The sequence below is a fragment of the Myxocyprinus asiaticus genome, chromosome 18, assembly GCF_019703515.2.
Source record: "Myxocyprinus asiaticus isolate MX2 ecotype Aquarium Trade chromosome 18, UBuf_Myxa_2, whole genome shotgun sequence".
In the NCBI taxonomy this organism is placed as follows: domain Eukaryota; kingdom Metazoa; phylum Chordata; class Actinopteri; order Cypriniformes; family Catostomidae; genus Myxocyprinus; species Myxocyprinus asiaticus.
The window spans coordinates 47,201,201-47,218,925 of record NC_059361.1 but is presented as its reverse complement, the minus strand read 5'-3'; the positions used below and the strand labels follow the sequence as shown (position 1 = coordinate 47,218,925).

At 40.2% G+C, this 17,725-nt stretch overlaps 1 protein-coding gene across 1 annotated transcript in view; it reads right to left on the bottom strand.

Moving 5' to 3' along the window:
• The window catches only part of LOC127456163 (RNA-binding Raly-like protein), a 124,042-nt gene that overhangs the window by 20,942 nt on the left and 85,375 nt on the right, over positions 1-17,725 (bottom strand). The window contains exons 4-6 of the mRNA XM_051724509.1: positions 17,032-17,204; positions 15,842-15,955; positions 14,369-14,519 (exon numbers count right to left, since the gene is read on the bottom strand). Coding sequence (XP_051580469.1) covers positions 14,369-14,519; positions 15,842-15,955; positions 17,032-17,204 — 438 coding nt within the window. The remainder of the gene's footprint in view (positions 1-14,368; positions 14,520-15,841; positions 15,956-17,031; positions 17,205-17,725) is intronic.

The window sequence follows — 17,725 nt, the reverse complement described above, 5'->3', positions numbered from 1 at the left end:
ATTCTTTATTATATTTTTTTTTCCACATTTTTGAATAATAGTAAAGTCATTAAAATTATGGAATAACATAAATGGAACTATGGGAATTATGTTGTGACTAAACAAAATCCAAAATAAATCAAAACTGTGTTATATTTTAGCATCTTCAAAGTAGTCACCCTTTGCATAGAATTTGCAGACATGTACTCTTGACATTTTCTCCAACTTCTTGAGGTATCACCCTGGGATGATTTTTAAACAGTATTGAAGGAGTTCCCATCTATGTTGGGCACTTATTGGCTGCTTTTCTTTATTATTTGGTCCAAGTCATCAATTTCAAAAACTATTTTTTTAAATTACATTTGAGTTTTATAATGAAATAAATTAATATGGTAGCACAATTATATTTTTGTCTACAAAACTAATTTCAAATATTTAAGCATACGCCTTCAGATCAAAAGTTTTTAAGATCATGAGAAACATTTCAGTCAAGTGTTTCAAAACTTTTGAATGGTAGTGTAGATATATATATATATATAAAAAAAAAAAATCTATTCTAGAATAAATCTTATGGACTGATGAAAAAATGATAGTCCCTACCAGATGGGTTCAAAAGTCTCCAAATATCTGTAAGACCAAGATTTTTACACATCCTGTGAAACATCAACGTTGCTCTACCGGCTTACACACTTTTGCTTCACTATGATCAAGGAATGAGTCCATCAATAGATTAAAATCTCCTCCCAGTATTATATCATGAGGGGTGCCAGCGGCTTGCAACATCCCTTCAAGATCTATAAAAAAGCCCTGATCATCAGCGTTAGGTGCGTAAATATTAGCCAAAATCAAACTTTGCCCCTGAATTTCTGCTAAAACAATAATGACTCTTCCTAATTTATCTTTAATCTGTTTGAGACATTTGAATTGTAGATGCTTACTTATCAGTGTCATGACTCCCCTGCTCTTACTTGAGCCAGCACTGAAGAAAACATGTCCACTCCATATCTTCCCCAATTTTTCAGATTCCTGCCGGGAAAGATGCATTTCTTGAATAAACACTAAATCATATTTCTTACATTTAAGAAGAGAAACAACCTTCCTTCTTTTTATGGGGTGCCCCAACCCATTCACATTCCACGTGGAGAGAGACAATCCTCTCACACTAACATTTTACATTTTGACATATTAGAAAAAATAGATTGTGTGTCAAAAACAAAATTATAACGACCACATTCCAAAATTAGTGCAACAATCAAACCCCAAACTTAACCCTGCGCATGACAGCGCCAACTGGCATCCATCTCTCTAAACTCAAACATTCCATGTACGCCTACAAAACCCCCTGTGACAACTTTGCCGTCGGATTGCTCAAGTTTCTATACAAATTTTGTGAAACAGAATTAGAAGATAAAACAGAAGATAATCTATAAAACAAACTCCAGCCAATAGGCAGAATAAACACAAAGAACGTGTAGATTCATCCACATATCTGTCCCAAAGGTGTGTTCCTCCACAAAATAAACTCCAGCTGCTAGCGGAACCAACACACACACAAAAAAAAATGGCTGTTCAGTTTCCTCGGACAGTCAAACGAATTTTCAGTGAGCCGGCCCATTCTACTGCTACATGAGTGTAACAAAGACCCAATCACTCCAATGTCCTGCAAGAAATACTACACAAAACAAACTCCAACCAATAGGAGGCATAAGCACAAAGAACGTGCAGATTCATCCACAACACTGTCCCGAAGGAGTGCTACTACACAAAACAAACTCCAGCCGCTAGGCAGAACCAGCACAAAATGAAACAAATAAGGTGCTCAGCTTCCTCGGAGGTCAAGTGGATGTTCAGTGAGTTGGTCCACTTGGCTGCAACGTGAGTACCACAAAATAACTTACTCAGTCCTTTGACTTTATGAAGGACATCACTTGCTGGGGATATGTAAATACTTTACAGCCAACCTTAGCATCTATTCTCAATTGGCCGGGAATATCAATGCAAAAGCCACCTTCCATTGATGTAACAGTTTCATGCATTCCTTGAATCGATCACGTTTCTCTCTTGTCAAATTCGCAAAGTCTGAGAACAAGAAAATGCTGTGGTTCTTTCAAGAAAGCCTTCCTTTACTCCTCGCCTCACGTAACACAAAATCTTTATTGGATGATCTCAGAAATTTGGCCAGAATTGATCGGGGCCTGTCTCCCTCAGTGGATTGCTGAGCCGGAATCATGTGAGGTCGCTCGATTTCCAGCTTATGGCCTGTTATGTCTAGCAGACTCGGAAAGAGCCCGTCCAGGAATTTCACCATATCCCTACCTTCTTCGTCCTCAGGAATTCCAACAATGCATACGTTATTCCGCCGGTTACGATTCTCCAAGTTTTCCAACTTCTCCCAGATATGCTCCAAATCCACCTTGGTCACTAGTGGATTAGCAGCTAATTCCCTCTCCGATGACTCCAGATAATCGATCCGTTTCTCAACATCTCCCACTCTTGTAACCACCTCAGTCAATTTCATCTCCATGGCAATGATCGATCGATGTAAAACAGCAAGATCCTCGACCTTCATCAGCATTGCCGACATGTTCAACAATTCTCGGCGAATTTCCTTTACTTCTCCGGCCTCTGGGGGGGGGGGGGGCATTAGCTTGAGCACGTAAGTGTCTTTTAATGTCTCCAGAGCCTGAAGATTTTGAATTCTGTGACATATTTTCTTCCTAGAACAGTTAAGGATCAGGGTGTATCGAATCTCACCGGTTTATGACATAAAAAGTATTAAAAATAGCAAAGTGCATAGAGCTTGCCGTTCACACGTCCGAACCTTGCAAGGCATCACTTGACTTGACATTTCACATTCTTAAAATAAAGTAGTGATCCTAACTACCTAAGACAGGGAATGTTTTCTACAATTAAATTTCAGGAATTGTGAAAAATTGAGTTTAAATGTATTTGGCTAAGGTGTATGTAAACTTCAACTGTAGTTCTCATGAAGCCTGAACAACTTTCATACTCATAGTCATTAGCTCTGCCCAACATGAAGTCGGCCATTTTGGATTTTCTAAAAATTGCAGGCCCTGAACATTTAAATTCTCCTCCTAGGGTATTCATGTGACTGGCACCAAATTTGTGCAACATCATGCCAAGACACTGTAGATGGTAAATTGCGAACAGATTTTTGATATTTTGAATGTTGTCACCATGGCAAAGCCATTTATGGCAAAAAATGGAAAACAGGAAGTTCCTTATATCTTCTGTGTGAATTTAATGAAAATTCAGCTGTATGTTTGGTAATGAGGGCTGATCACATTGATATGGCTATTATGGGTCACAGTCATTGCACCACCAACTGGCAGCAGGAAGTATGGCACTTTTAAATAGCCCTCTTATTTTTACATGAATTGCTTTAAAATTCTTTAGAATAATGTGAAGACACTGCTGATGTAAAATTGTCAAGGGATATTTGATATCTTAAATAGTGTTGCCATGGCAACACATTAATTGTTATTATTCCTTTCTTCCTATATTTGGGTGTTTTTGAGGCATATGGCATACTTGAAATTTCATGAAATTCTGCACACACATCAGAGTCTTTGGCCATTAAGACTGAGCAAAAGTTCACACATAGGCATGTAGGGGGGGGGCTCTGTAGTGCCCCCTTTAAAATGGGCATGTAACGGGGTTTCTGTAGCACCCCCATTTTCACCTAGAGTCACCAAACTTGGTACAGACATTGTTCTCATCAAGCTGAACAACTTTCATACTTACAGTCATTAGCTTGCCCAACAGGAAGTTGGCCATTTTTAATTTTCTGAAAATCACAGGCTCTGAACTTTTAAATACTCCTCCTAAGGGATTCATGTGACTGGCACCAAATTTGTGCAACATCATAAGACACTGTAGATGCTAAATTGAAACAGGAAGTGTCTCATATCTTATGTATGCAATGTGTGATTTAGATAAAAATTTAGATATATGTTTAGTCTTGGGGGCTAATCACATGGATGTGACTATTTTGGGTCACGGTCATAGTGCCACCACCTGGCAGCAGGAAGTGTGGCTCTTACAACAGACTTTAAAATAGTCCTCTTATATTTACCCAAATTGTTTCAAAATTATTTTGAATAATGTCAAATGCCAGAGAAATACAGGCTGCTCTGGAAAAAGACGGTGTGGTTGTTTCAAGGAGCACAATACGACGATACTTGAACAAAAATTAGCTGCATGGTCGAGTTGCCAGAAAGAAGCCAATGCCACAAAAAAGCCTGGTTACAATATGCCCGACAACACCTTGACATGCCTCACAGCTTCTGGCACACTGTAATTTGGAGTGACGAGACCAAAATAGAGCTTTATGGTCACAACCATAAGTGCTATGTTTGGAGAGGGGCCAACAAGTATTTCTCCTGAGGTTACCTGTGGGTTTTTCTTTGTATCCCGAACAATTCTTCTGGAAGTTGTGGCTGAAATCTTTCTTGGTCTACCTGATCTTGGCTTGGTATCAAGAGATCCCCGAATTTTCCACTTCTTAATAAGTGATTGAACAGTACTGACTGGCATTTTCAAGGCTTTGGATATCTTTTTATATCCTTTTCCATATTTATAAAGTTCCATTACCTTGTTACGCAGGTCTATTGACAGTTCTTTTCTGCTCCCCATGGCTCAGTATCTAGCCTGCTCAGTGCATCCATGTGAGAGCTAACAAACTCATTGACTATTTATACACAGACACTAATTGCAATTTAAAAAGCCACAGGTGTGGGAAATTAAACTTTAATTGCCATTTAAACCTGTGTGTGTCACCTTGTGTGTCTGTAACAAGGCCAAACATTCAAGGGTATGTAAACTTTTGATCAGGGCCATTTGGGTGATTTCTGTTACCATTATGATTTAAAAAGGAGCCATAAATGGCTTCATATGATCACTATCCTTAAATAAAAGACAGTTTTTTTTTTTTGCATGATCAGTCATATTTTCAAAATCAATGCCAAAATGTCAATTTCTGCCAGGGTATGCAAACTTTTGAGCACAACTGTATATTGCAATGTGAATGATCATTTTCTGACTCCTACATTCAGAATAAAGAATACATTTTAGGACAAAAATCGATATTTATTTACACATGTTGTTTTGAATAAATACATCACATCTGGTCGGGCAGTCACATACACTTCTAGTCACACAAATATTTCAATGTATCAGAATCTGCAGTCAGATCCGGAAATCAGCTTCCGCAGATGGTCGGACCTTCATGCAGCCACTGTACAAATCTACATTAGAAATGACTGACTTCTGGTCTGTCATTTGTCATATGCAGTGAAAAAGCAGCTTCAGTCCACTAAAATGAAAGAAAAGTATCTGTAAATATTTTTATTTATTTTAGTACTTTTCAAGACCTTCAAATTGTAAAGAGTATTTAAAAATTATGTTTATTACTGTAGACCTAAATGGGGATATAGGGATACCTGCAGGTGAGAATTAAGCACATTAATTAGAATAAGCCATTTTCTCTTCAGTTTTAAGTCTGCTTTTGAGAAGAATGAAACATAAATGAAAGTGTTGGCTTTGTGTAAAAAAAAAAGAAAATTATTTCATGTGTTAATCCAGGATGATTTCTCTGAAATGTTATATCAGTCAGTTGTGTTTCATGTCTGAGTTGTTAACAATTACTAAAGTTGACGGAGAAATGGGTCATTTGAAATGTTTCAAGTTTAATAGTGGCAGTTCAATGAGGCAGGTACATGGTGAATTTCATTGTCTGTGTCTAATATTGAAGTGTTTTATCCTGTATCGATGTACGATGTCCCATTTGTCTGTTTAATTGTTGTGATTTTCATATGTGTAATTATAGTAAAAATGACAAAAATACAAGCTCATACATTTTAAGCAATGCACTTTTAGAATGTACTGCTCTAAAAATTCGAGTTTGAAGTCTGCCATTGAGAAAAATTGAAATATTGAGGTGTTTTATCTCATTTACAGATTAATTAAACCAGGGATGCAAACTGATGAGGGGCTAAAAAGGCGCGACTATAACTGGTCAACAAACATGTTTTTTGGGGATATTTTTTTTAAAGAATATGCTAAGCACCAATTCCAGCTATTTTAATGATTCACATAGCAAAGTAACTGCACAATTGTGCAGAATTAGCTGCAAAAAATAAAGGGTATTTTGGTGTGGCTTGCTTCTGTTTTACAAATATGTTCAGTTTTATTAACTGATTAATTCAGTGACCTCTGCTGGAAGAAGTGGAAGTGGCGACAAATGAGCATCTTATGCGCTATGAATGAGTCATCTAATCATTTTGAGTCTTTCATGACCTGTATCTACCAAGAGACTTTATAGTGTTTAAGCACTACAAGAACAAAGCAGATCTATCATTTTCCTATAATATTTTAACTGCTGAGCATGAATTTTCATCCTAAAAGACAACAACACTAATAGCCTAATAAAAATTATTATGAGTTTCAATAATGTCCTTTTATCATTTTAAAGCACCTTTCACACTCTTATTCATCTTCTGATTGATAGGGAACGCTGGCGCGTCTGGCTGCCGCTCCTCTCGCCAGTTTTTTTTATTTTTATATATATATATTTTCAGTGATATTTTAAATGGTTGCATTGGTTTTCAAATCTAATACTTTTATCTATTCCACATCTGTGACGTATACGCAAGCTGGACTGCTGTTCTTATTTATTACTACTGTTTGGTGGAGTCAGCCCTGTTGCCTTGCCCAGGATCGTCTGTGCTCTGGAATCACTGTGGACATGGATTCCATGGCTATGCCTATAAGGTATTCTGCATGACAATTACTGCAATTAAAATTGAACTTTTACCTGGTTAAAGACACATATGATCTCTGCCAAATTGCTGAAATCCTGCAACCTCACCATGGGACTGGGTGCAGCTCTTTTAACTCAACTTCATCTGCAGTCACCATCCCTATATTTCAGCGCAAGGTGGTTAAACCATCTCGCACTGGCATTGATCACAATCATTTACTATTGCTCCCGAAATTGGATATCCCATTGCCTCATTCCGTGTCTCCGTGTCTGGTCAGATCAGCGTTGTTCAACACATGCTCCGTGTACAATAAGGCTTTTATTATTTTGGATATTATTACAGAAAAGAATCTGGACTTTTTCTGTTTAACTGAAACCTGGCACAAACAAAATGACGGTTTAATTTTTAATCAAATCACTCCTATGGGCTACGGATTGTTTGATCTCCCGCACCCCTCAGGGAGAGGCAGAGGCATTATTGTTATCTACAATCTGTTGTATAATCTTCGCCCTGTGACTGTACCTGTTTTTACAACATTTGAATGTCTTGTTTTAAATGTTTCTGTTCCTTATTGTACTACCAGTATACAGACCTCCATAGCCAAATTAAGCTTTTTGCGGTGAATTTGCTGATTTGCTTTTGATGTTGTGTCTTAAGTTAAAGAGAACTCTTATTCTCGGGTACTTTAACATACATATTGATTCTAATTATTCTAGTTTGACTTTTTATCTCTTTTGGAATGTTTTGATTTATTTCAGTTTGTCTATGGCCGTACACATAACAAAGAAAATACTTTAGATCTGATCATTGCGAATGGTAATTTTCTGTCTCAGTGTTCTTCCCTTGACCTAGGCCTTTCTGATCATTTAGCTATAGTATTTCCCTTTCTCACTCTGTAAAATGTAGTAACTTCAAATCTATTGGTTTGCCTGAATTTGCCAATTTAGTTTTTTCTTCTTTATCAAGTTTTTCCTCTGTTGATCTCCTTGAAGACAATATATGTTTGTTCAACAGTGCTCTGGTATCTTCCCTTGATACAATTGCACCTTTAAAATCCCACAATATATGCTACTTTTGTTCTGCCCCCGGTATACCTATAATCTAAGACAAGCAGGGGTTCCGCAAATTATTGTTTGATCCACCATTTGTGGCATTTGTAATAATCACTCACTTGCACACAAGCGACAGCGAGAGACAGGATTATGAATTATCGACATGTTGAAGTCCTTCGCAGCTGCATGCCAAATCTTAAAGTGTGACTAAACAGTGCTAGTCAGCAGAAGCGTGCAGCCCAGACAAACCCTTCACACGACCATTGCTCATCACAAGCCGCTTAAAGCACGACACACATCAGGTTCAGCAGTGCTGCAGTGGAGGGTCGTGTGAGTAAACGTGTCTGCTTTACGTTGGTCGCGCTGTGCGGTTGAGCAGATAACAGCCTGCTTTCAGAACAATAGCGTACTTGCCTGGTGTAAATACCGCTGAGATTATCAAACTGGCATACACGGTCCTTAACGTTCCACACACACAAGATGGAGACTCTCAAATCAACATAATTCAAGGTGCATTCAGTCATTGTTTTCCTCATTACAAATTTTTACTCAATGAAATCAACAGTAATTTTAAAATACAGGTATAAAATCGATCACTCACATGAGATGAAGACTCCATTTTAGTAACCTTATAAAATGTGTTTTGTTCTGCATGGACAGGGTCTGTCTGTTTTTCTGTTTTTCTGTCTGTCTGTCTTTTTCTTTCTTTTTGGAGGAGGTTTGGCACAGGGATTTACAGGGAAATTTAAAAATGTCACTTCATGTCAAAAATGTTGCAGACCCCTGCAGACTACCAGCCAATCAGCTTATGCTGGTTTTAGCTGGTCTTTTCAGTAGGACAGCATTTAATGATTATTTCAATGGCTTTGCAGTGTAAACATCATGAAGTATACATACAGTAACGTGGTAGCCTACCATACACATTTTGATAGGCATAAAACGCAACACTCAATTTTATACAATATGTAACGGGGGTCACGGCTCCGTCTCTCTACCCACCAAGGGGTCCTTGGCGTGAAAATGGTTGAAGACCCCTGATCTAAGATAAATGAAGACAGTTTCATGTAGATTTGTGCGTAGGTGGTGTCTTTCTGGCCTAATTGTCTACTACCAGGCTTGGAAGGACCACCTATGTGAATACAAAGCTGAAATTGAATCTGCTAGATCAACCTATTTTTCTCACATTGTAGAAAGTAACCAAATCAACCCTATATATATTTTTCGTACTATTAACAAATTACTCAAATCCAACAGTCCTGTCACCCTTCCTGCATCATCTCAACTATGTAATACTTTTAACATTTTTATAATTCCAAGACAGCCAACATACATCACGCTATTTCCTCTTCAACTCCTGTTTCTTCTACACTTTCTGTTAGTGTGCCCACTTTCTCTGGCTCTACTTTATCAGAAATGTCTCTACCAGACTCTGCTTCATTAATTAAACAGGTTTAGTATATGAAAGCAACCACTAGTATACTTGATCCCATTCCTATTTGTTTATTTAAGTTATGTTTTACTTTTTTTATTTTTTTGTCCTTTTGTTTTTAACATTATCAATGATTCGCTGTGCCTTGGTGTTGTAACAGAATTTCTTAAAACTGCTACTATAACCCCAGTACCAAAAAGCAAAATATGGCACTGGACAACTATCTCTATTTTACCTTTTCTTGCAAACATTATTGAACGAACAGTTGCATTTCAGTTACATAACCACTTAGTTGCAAATAACCTTTTCGAACCCTTGCAATTTGCAATCTTTAATTAGCAGCAGACTCTGGTTTTCTTCCAATTGTCATCCTCCTTGATCTCACCGTTGCTTTCAATACTGTTGACCACAACATCTTACTTACCCGTCTTGAATCTGTTTTTGGTATCTCTGAAATTGTTTAAAAATGGTTTAAGTCTCATCTCTCTGACCATTGTCACTTTGTCTCTTTTGGTTGATTTAGGTCAGAAACTGGTTTAGTCAAGTCTGGTGTCCCCCAGGGATTTATACTTGACCCTCTTTTTTTAAGCATTTATATGTTTCCTTTTGGTCTGCTTTTACGCTAACTAGGTTTAGATGTTAATTAATACACAGATGATATGCAGATTTACATCCACTCCAAACCTGAAAACATTACAGCTGTCTCCTTTCTTGCTAATTGTATTTCTAATATAAAAACATGGATGTCACAAAATTTTCTTCTTCTAAATTGTAAAAAGACTGAAGTAATGCTTATTGACTCTACTCATCAGCTTCGTAAAGCCACTTATTCCTTATTTTCTGTAGATGACTCCGTTATTCAGTTTCAAAACAAATTGAAAAATCTTGCAGTGATTTTTTATTCCGGTTTACATTTGAATCTCATGTCCAGAATACTGTTAAAACATCCTTTAAAACCTTAGAAATATAGCAAGATTACATCCTATGTTATCCTCAACTGTTGAAGAGAAATGAACCAATCCTTTTGTTTTCTCTCGCATTGATTACTGTAATGCTCTTCTTGCAGGGGTATCTAAATCAACACTTAATAAACTTCAGTATGTACAAAATTCAGCAGCTAGAATACTGACAAAGGCTAAAGCAAATGATCACATCCACCCAATTTTGGAATCCTTGCACTGGCTTCCTGTTAGTTTTTGAGTGGTTTTAAATATTCTGCTCGAAAAACTGGAAATGTAAAAAACAAAGGCACTACATGGTTTGGCTCCACATTATTTGATGTCAATTTGAACTCCCTACTCTCCCCCTCATAATCTCCGTTCTTCTGATTCTGGTTTGTTGTCTTTGCCACAGAGTCAGCTACGCTCTAAGGGAGACAGGGCTTTTTCAGCTAGATTTGAAAGAGCCTAAAGTTAATTCTTCCCTAATTTCTCTAGGCAAGGAGTTCTTAAGACTTTTTTTTTTAGAAGGGCTTTTACTTGACCTTTTCTGTTTTTTATTTTTTAAAGGTGCTATATAAAAATCAAGTTTATTATTATTATTATCATTATGAGTTGCGTTGAGGCATCAACGCTCCCCTCAACGCCAGTGCCAAGCACCGCTTTGCCTTCCACATGACAAGCCCTTAAGCCATTTTGCTACAACTTTGGAGGTATGCTTGGGGTCATTGTCATTTGGAAGACCCATTTGTGACCAAGCTTTAACTTCCTGGCTGATATCATGAGATGTTTTTTAAATGACTTATTGCATCCACATAAACAATCTTTCCTCGGCTCAGAAGAACTGGAGGCCCTGGTTTACCGCTTCAGCTATGTCTTTTCGACTTTCCCCGGGTGGACATGTGTCATCTCACATGACATCAGGACCCCACCAGGTGTTAATGTATGGCAACGGCCCTATCTGGTTCTGGAGTCTCACAGAAAAGCCATAAAGGAGGAGATACAGTGGATGTTAAACCTGGGAGTCATCGAAGCATTGAAGAGCCCATGTTCCAGCCCTACTGTCATGGTCCCAAAAAGCAACGGCACTTACTGCTTCAGTAATGACTTCAGGAAGCTGAATGAGGTCTCGACATTCGACAGGTATCCCATGCCTTGCATCGATGAGTTGATAGATCAGCTGGGAAGGGCTCTATTGATCTCCACCCTAGGCGAGAGAGAAAACTGCCTTTAGCACCCCCTCAGGCCACTGGCAATATTGGGTCCTTCCCTACGGGCTGCATGGGGCACCCATGATGTTCCAGAGAATGATGAATATCATCCTGCAGCCCCACTGGCAGTACACAGCAGCCTATCTGGACGAGATCGTGATCCATACAGAGAGCTGGGAAGATCATCTGGACCACCTTGGTAAGGTGCTGTCAACCTTACGTAGGGCTGGACTCACCGGCAACCCTCGCAAATGCCATCTGGGACTCTCGGAGGCATGGTACCCAGGGTTCTGCATCAGCAGACCCAGCTCCAAGAAGCAGGTAAGTGTCTTCCTCGAGTTGGTGGGGTATTATCGTTGTTTTATTCCTGATTTCACCTTTAAGGCTTGTATTTCAAAGATAAAACCATTTATTTCATGGAAAGACCTGAAAATAATAATTAATGCACTCATTACCTCATGGCTTGACTATTGTATCTCCTTGTATGTCGGCATGCCACAGACTTCCCTTGCACGTCTGCAGATGGTTCAAAATGCAGCAGCAAGATTTTTAACAGGGACTAATAAAAGAGACCAATTTTCCCTGTGCTGGCAACCTTGCACTTGTTACTAGTTAGTTTTAGAGTTAATTTTAAGGTTCTGTTTTTTGTTTTTAAGGCCTTGCATGGCCTTGCACCACATTATATTAGTGAACTGCTTCATCTTACTCTGAACCCAGGTCTCTCAGGTCTTCTAATCAATTACTTCTCTCTGTTCCTCACTCACTTTAAATGCAAAGGTGATTGGCTTTTTCAGTTGCTGCACCTAAGTTGTGGAACAGCCTTCCATTTCATGTTAGGTCTTCTTCTTCCCTTGCTATATTTAAATCCAGTCTGTAAGCACATTTTTACTCTTTAGCATTTTAAGTTGGTTGGCATATTTAATTATTTTATGCTTGTTCTATTTATGCTTCCCTATCTGTCACTCACTCGACGTTGTGTCGATGTAGTGACACTAGGGGTCACTCTTGGGAGCCCGAGACACCTCTGGTCTTTGATAAAAGGCCAATGAAAATTGGCGAGTGGTATTAGCATGCCACTCCCCCGGACATAAAGGTATAAAAGGAGCTGGTATGCAACCACTCATTCAGATTTTCTCTTCGAAGCCGAACGATCATGCTCATTGAGCTGAATATTACTGTTCATTCACCTCTGCTGGATCTGACGGCGCATTTCAGCGGCTTCTCCCTCCTCTGCACTGGTGCACTGCAGAGAACGCCCCTGGGTGCTTTGGCAGAAAAACTAGAGAGTATATTTTCTGAAAGAGCCTTTTTCCCCTCTAAAAGAGTATATATTTCTCTAAAAGAGCGCACACACGGAATGTCTTTTTAAAGACGCGTCTTTTCAAAGATGCCTTTCCGATTGTGTGTTATTCCTGGTTGCGGTCGTTATCTCTCAACTTTGGATGGTCATGATCGCTGTCTTTCGTGTCTGGGCACGACCCACACAGAGGCAGTGTTTGTGAATGGTTCATGTTCTCACTGCGAGAACATGACCATGGCAATGTTGCGGTTGCGGCTTGCTTTCGTTGGGGACCCCAATGGGATCGTCTCCGCCGGGTATCCCCCTGCAGACCTCCCATTCCCCAGCACGCTCGTCTGCCCCAATCGGGTTTCTGGATGAGTTCGCCGGCTCGTCTCACGGCGAGCCTGGCTTCTTGTTCGGAGCTCGCGAAGATGATGAGCTCTCAAGCGCAGCACCGGAGAGTGGGCTTGTCCAGTCGGACGCAGAAGCCTCAGCTGGGCTTCCCCCTTGGGGACGATCACCCAGTCACAGGCCGATGCTGAAATGAAGGACATGCTTTACCGGGCGGCCGCGAGCGTCGGGTTATAGTGGAACCCTTTAGCCCGGCCCCGGCGTGGAGCCCACCGCAGGAAGCCGACGCCACCCGTCTCACAGCCGGCACCGAAGAACCCACGGAGGTCCTCGAAGCGCCCCTAAGACGGGCAACCCAGGGACGAGGGAACCCACTCACGTGGAGCTGGTAGGAAGACCACTCCATCCCCCGGTGGAGGGCTGGGTGGAAAATCTTTTGTTGCCTTTTTGTTTGATTTCGCCGCACGCCCAAGTGGCTGCAGTACCCAACAGTTCAGCAAAAGAGCAGCTTCCTTCCTCCCTGGGTCACATACCCGGTGCGTACGGTCGTCACCACGACTATTGTCCACAGGCTTTTTCTTGCAGAATTGGCGCTCCAGCGGTGCCCTTTCCGCCCCTGAGCGCCCAGCTGTGGCACGCAGCCGCCCCGATGTGGCAGTCTCCATGGGTTATGAGGACAGGCCTCTTCCTCCCCCGTCCCAGGCTGTTCCGGGGGTGGTCACAAGGAGCCAGGTAAGTGCTTTGATGTCCCTGGACTCAGCATGGCCACGATGTGCTGTGGCACCTCACGCAACGTCCAACGACGTTGTCCCCTTGGTCCCCCTCGCACGGAATTTGGATGTGTGGCTTGTGCTTTCCAATCCGTCGCAGTGGCTGATCCGGACCCTCCGACTCAGCTACGCGATTCAGTTCACCAGGCGCCCGCCCAGGTTCAGCGGTATTCACTTCACCTTGGTCAAGGGTGAAAACGCTGCCACCCTGCGCACAGAGATCGCTACCCTTCTACGGAAGGATGCAATAGAACCTGTCCCTCCAGCCGAGATGAAGAAAGGGTTTTACAGCCCCTACTTCATCGTACCGGAAAAAGGTGGTGGGTTGCGGCCAATCTTGGACCTGCGAGTACTGTAGGCTAATGTAAGTAAACAATTGTGCACCTTGCAGCGACACTGAAAATGCTATGTGCACTTGCCATGGGTTACAAATTCTGCTTGGACACATTTCGGAATGCACTGCAATAAAACTTAGCATGTGTAGCTAGAAGTGTTCCTTTAGAGTTGTCCACATGAATGTGTCGAACTGCTCTGGCACATCTTTATGTTTGATAAGTTAATGAGGGCATCTTACAGTGTGTTGTCATCGCTGGCCTCTCCAAGCTCAGGACTGTTTTTCTGGGCCCTGCAGTGGGGACTGAGGCTTCGGGGAGATGCTTCTGGACTGCTGACTGAAGGATGCGACAGCGACCCTCCTAAACTGCCATCCTGAGAAAAAGGTGAATCTGCAAAACATGCAGATCCATACAAACATCAGTGTGAGGACAAACGACTGGGTTTAGCAGGACATATTCTGCTTTTTTCAGGTGCTCACTCCTATAGAGAAGTGTTTCCCAACCCCGTTCCTGGAGGCAACAGTACACATTTTCGATGTCTCCTTAATCTAGCAAACCTGATTCAACTCATCCGTTCATTAGTAGAATACTCCAAAAGCTGAAATGGAGGCATTGGATCAGGAGACCTAAGAAATACTTTTGGTGTGTCTCCAGGAATAAACTTGGGAAATACTGGTCTAGAGCATCAAAATTAACACATGAGACATTTTATACGCTGGGGGGCAGATTCACTAAGAATAATTTGCACCCGCTAAAAGCGGCATTTTTTTGCACGTGCTAACAGTGCTCATTTAGCGCCCGATTCACTAAAGGAATTATGCAGATCAGGCAACGGCGCAAACAGGTCCACAAAATCACTGCTAAACTCAATTTTCATGCACAATTCTGATCCTGCAGTCCAATTCTGAGCGCAATATAACCGAGGATGGCGAAAACCACCAAATTTGACCCACCCTGCCTGGACTGAACAGCATCACTTTGATACAACACCTGGATCATCTCTTAAACATGCAGAATGTGTGTTTCACGACACTGCGCATCTGGATATATGCCAGGTTATAATGCTCTTCAACATAATTTGATGAGTATTTGATTAATTACTGCTGAAATGATCGGTTGAAAATTTTCACATCCACCTTTTTTAAATAAAATTCATTTTACCATCTACATTCATTTGGTGGTAATAGCACAATGTATATTGCGCAGGGCAAATTGTGTTTTGTGACAAAAAAAGTTTTGTGAATGAAGCACAGTCTTTAATGAGCCTTATTTACAAGGAGGCGTGTTTGCACGGAAAGGAATGACAATGACTTAATTTAAATATTGAAGACAATTTCAGCACTAATTGTGCCCACTAAATGTGATTGCAGGTGGTTAGCAAATAAGATGCAGGTATTTGCGCTGAAATACCACACGCAACAGTGGTGCAGCTGTTTAGTTAATCTGCCCCCGGGTGTTTTATTCACCTTGATAATATGTGAACTTTATGAAATGGGGTCTTTCTTGCGTGCATTGGACTTTTTGGTCATGCCTGCTATTGACCTGTGGACTTGTCTCTGTCTGTTCATGTCTACTGTCCTCTGACCTGCAGATTCTTGTCTTTGTCTATGTCTACGGTTCTCTCACCTGTTGACTCTTGTCTCTCTCTGTCTATGTCTACTGTTCTCTGTCCTGTGGACTCTTGTCTTTGTCCATGACTACTGTTCACTGACCTGTGGTCTCTTGTCTTTGTCTGTCCATCCTGTCCAGACTGTCCAAAAGCCCGTCGACCTGCACCTTTATTACAGTCAGCTCTCGCTTTATCACTTGCAGCTCTTCCATCTTCACTACAGAGAGGGACAGCAAGAGAGACATATAAAGGAAAAGAGAGACAGACAAAGGTTGTCTTGAAATGTTTATCTGTAGAGTTTAACTTTTTTGTAAATTCATTATTTAATTTATTAACTAAACTTCACCAATTTACAAATGTAACTGAATAATTAAAACAGTGTTCATTATCATTATCATGACAAAAAAAGGTAATTGTATTCCATTTCTGATATAATAAAAAAAAGAATGTAAAGAATGTAGTAAAAATGGGACAATTTCATTGTGTGTTATTTGGATTAGGCAACTGATTACTGAAACACAAATATTGTTTCAGACACAGCATCTCTCCTTTGTATCTTTTCTTTGATTATTTTTTTCTCTCTCCTCTTTTCACTATTCTGTCACCTCTCTGTTAGGAACTCTAATGGGTGCAATGATATCAATGCAAAGCACCTGAACTCTACACAGCTTGACTGTTTCAATGTATATCACCTTGAAGACCATTAAAGAAAACATTAGCAGGAGAGGAATATCATTCAACCACCCACAAAGTTAAAGATGGCTCGAATCAGAACAATAACTTGAGAGAATGGTTACATTTGTAGAAAGAGACACAAGTACTTTCAAGCATCTTTGAGCAATATCTTGTCCTGGGGTTGAATTGTTAATGCAGAACGCTATAAGTGATCTCCTCTAAAAATATTTTAATGGTTGTGCTCTGTTAATTTGGTGTAATTGTGTGCACTGATATAGCTAAACAACAGAAGGAGGAGATTTAATGAAAAGCCATCTGGAGTGCTCCTCTCCCTAATTCTTTATCATGTTTTACAGTAACTGCTTTCACACATGTTCTGTAGAAATCACACACACAGATAGGCCTATCATACTAGCGCAAATATTGGGCTTCCACAGAACTGTAGAGATATTTACATTATGCATTTGACAAACGTACATTGCATTTAAGGTATACATATCATCAGTATGTATTTCTCTGATAATTTCTCTGCTCTACCAGTTAATCTATTGGAATCCTATGATTTGTATAAGATATAATTGTGGATTCAGATGTTTGTGTGTATAGAAGGTCTCGTACACTTGGCTCTGTTGGATGAGTGAGGTCTGGAGCTCCTAGACGAGGGAAGATCTCGACTTCGTTTCTGGCTATGTAAGGAGGACAGGGATGAGGTGGAGCGCAGTTGTTTGGCGAGACTGGAGCCGTAAGGCAGTGGAGACACAGTTGAGGGTACGTGCTGGTAGTTGTACACCCTGAAAAACATCAGACATTCTGCTGTTAGGGTCTCCTGTGCTTACTTTATATCAGTGTACAGGACACAACTGACACAACAATTAGAATAACACAAGAAGGGCAACACAAATAAGAAAATTAAATATCATCAAGACAAACTTTGAATGTTGGCCTGACAAAGCCTTACCTGAAAGTTTACAAAACAGTTTGAAGATTAGTTTGTGGTATGAATGTTATTTAGACCTTTATATAATTTTAATGTTTTGGTAGTTTGCAGAGTGATTTGAAGTTTCATAGGATGTAGGCCTTGCTAGAAGATTGTAAGGGTGTTCTGAATGGTTACACTATGTAACACAATTTTTGTTTCTGGGTAGTAAATATTATTTCCTAATTGCTTATGCCTCAAAAGTATAGAAAATGCCTATTATTCCCCACAAACTTTGCTTTTGTGACCAGGACAGTGATATTTTGAAATGTACCTATTTCCAATGAGAAAACGGGTGAATTTGTGTCTTTTCATTCATATAAAGTCCGAAAAAAA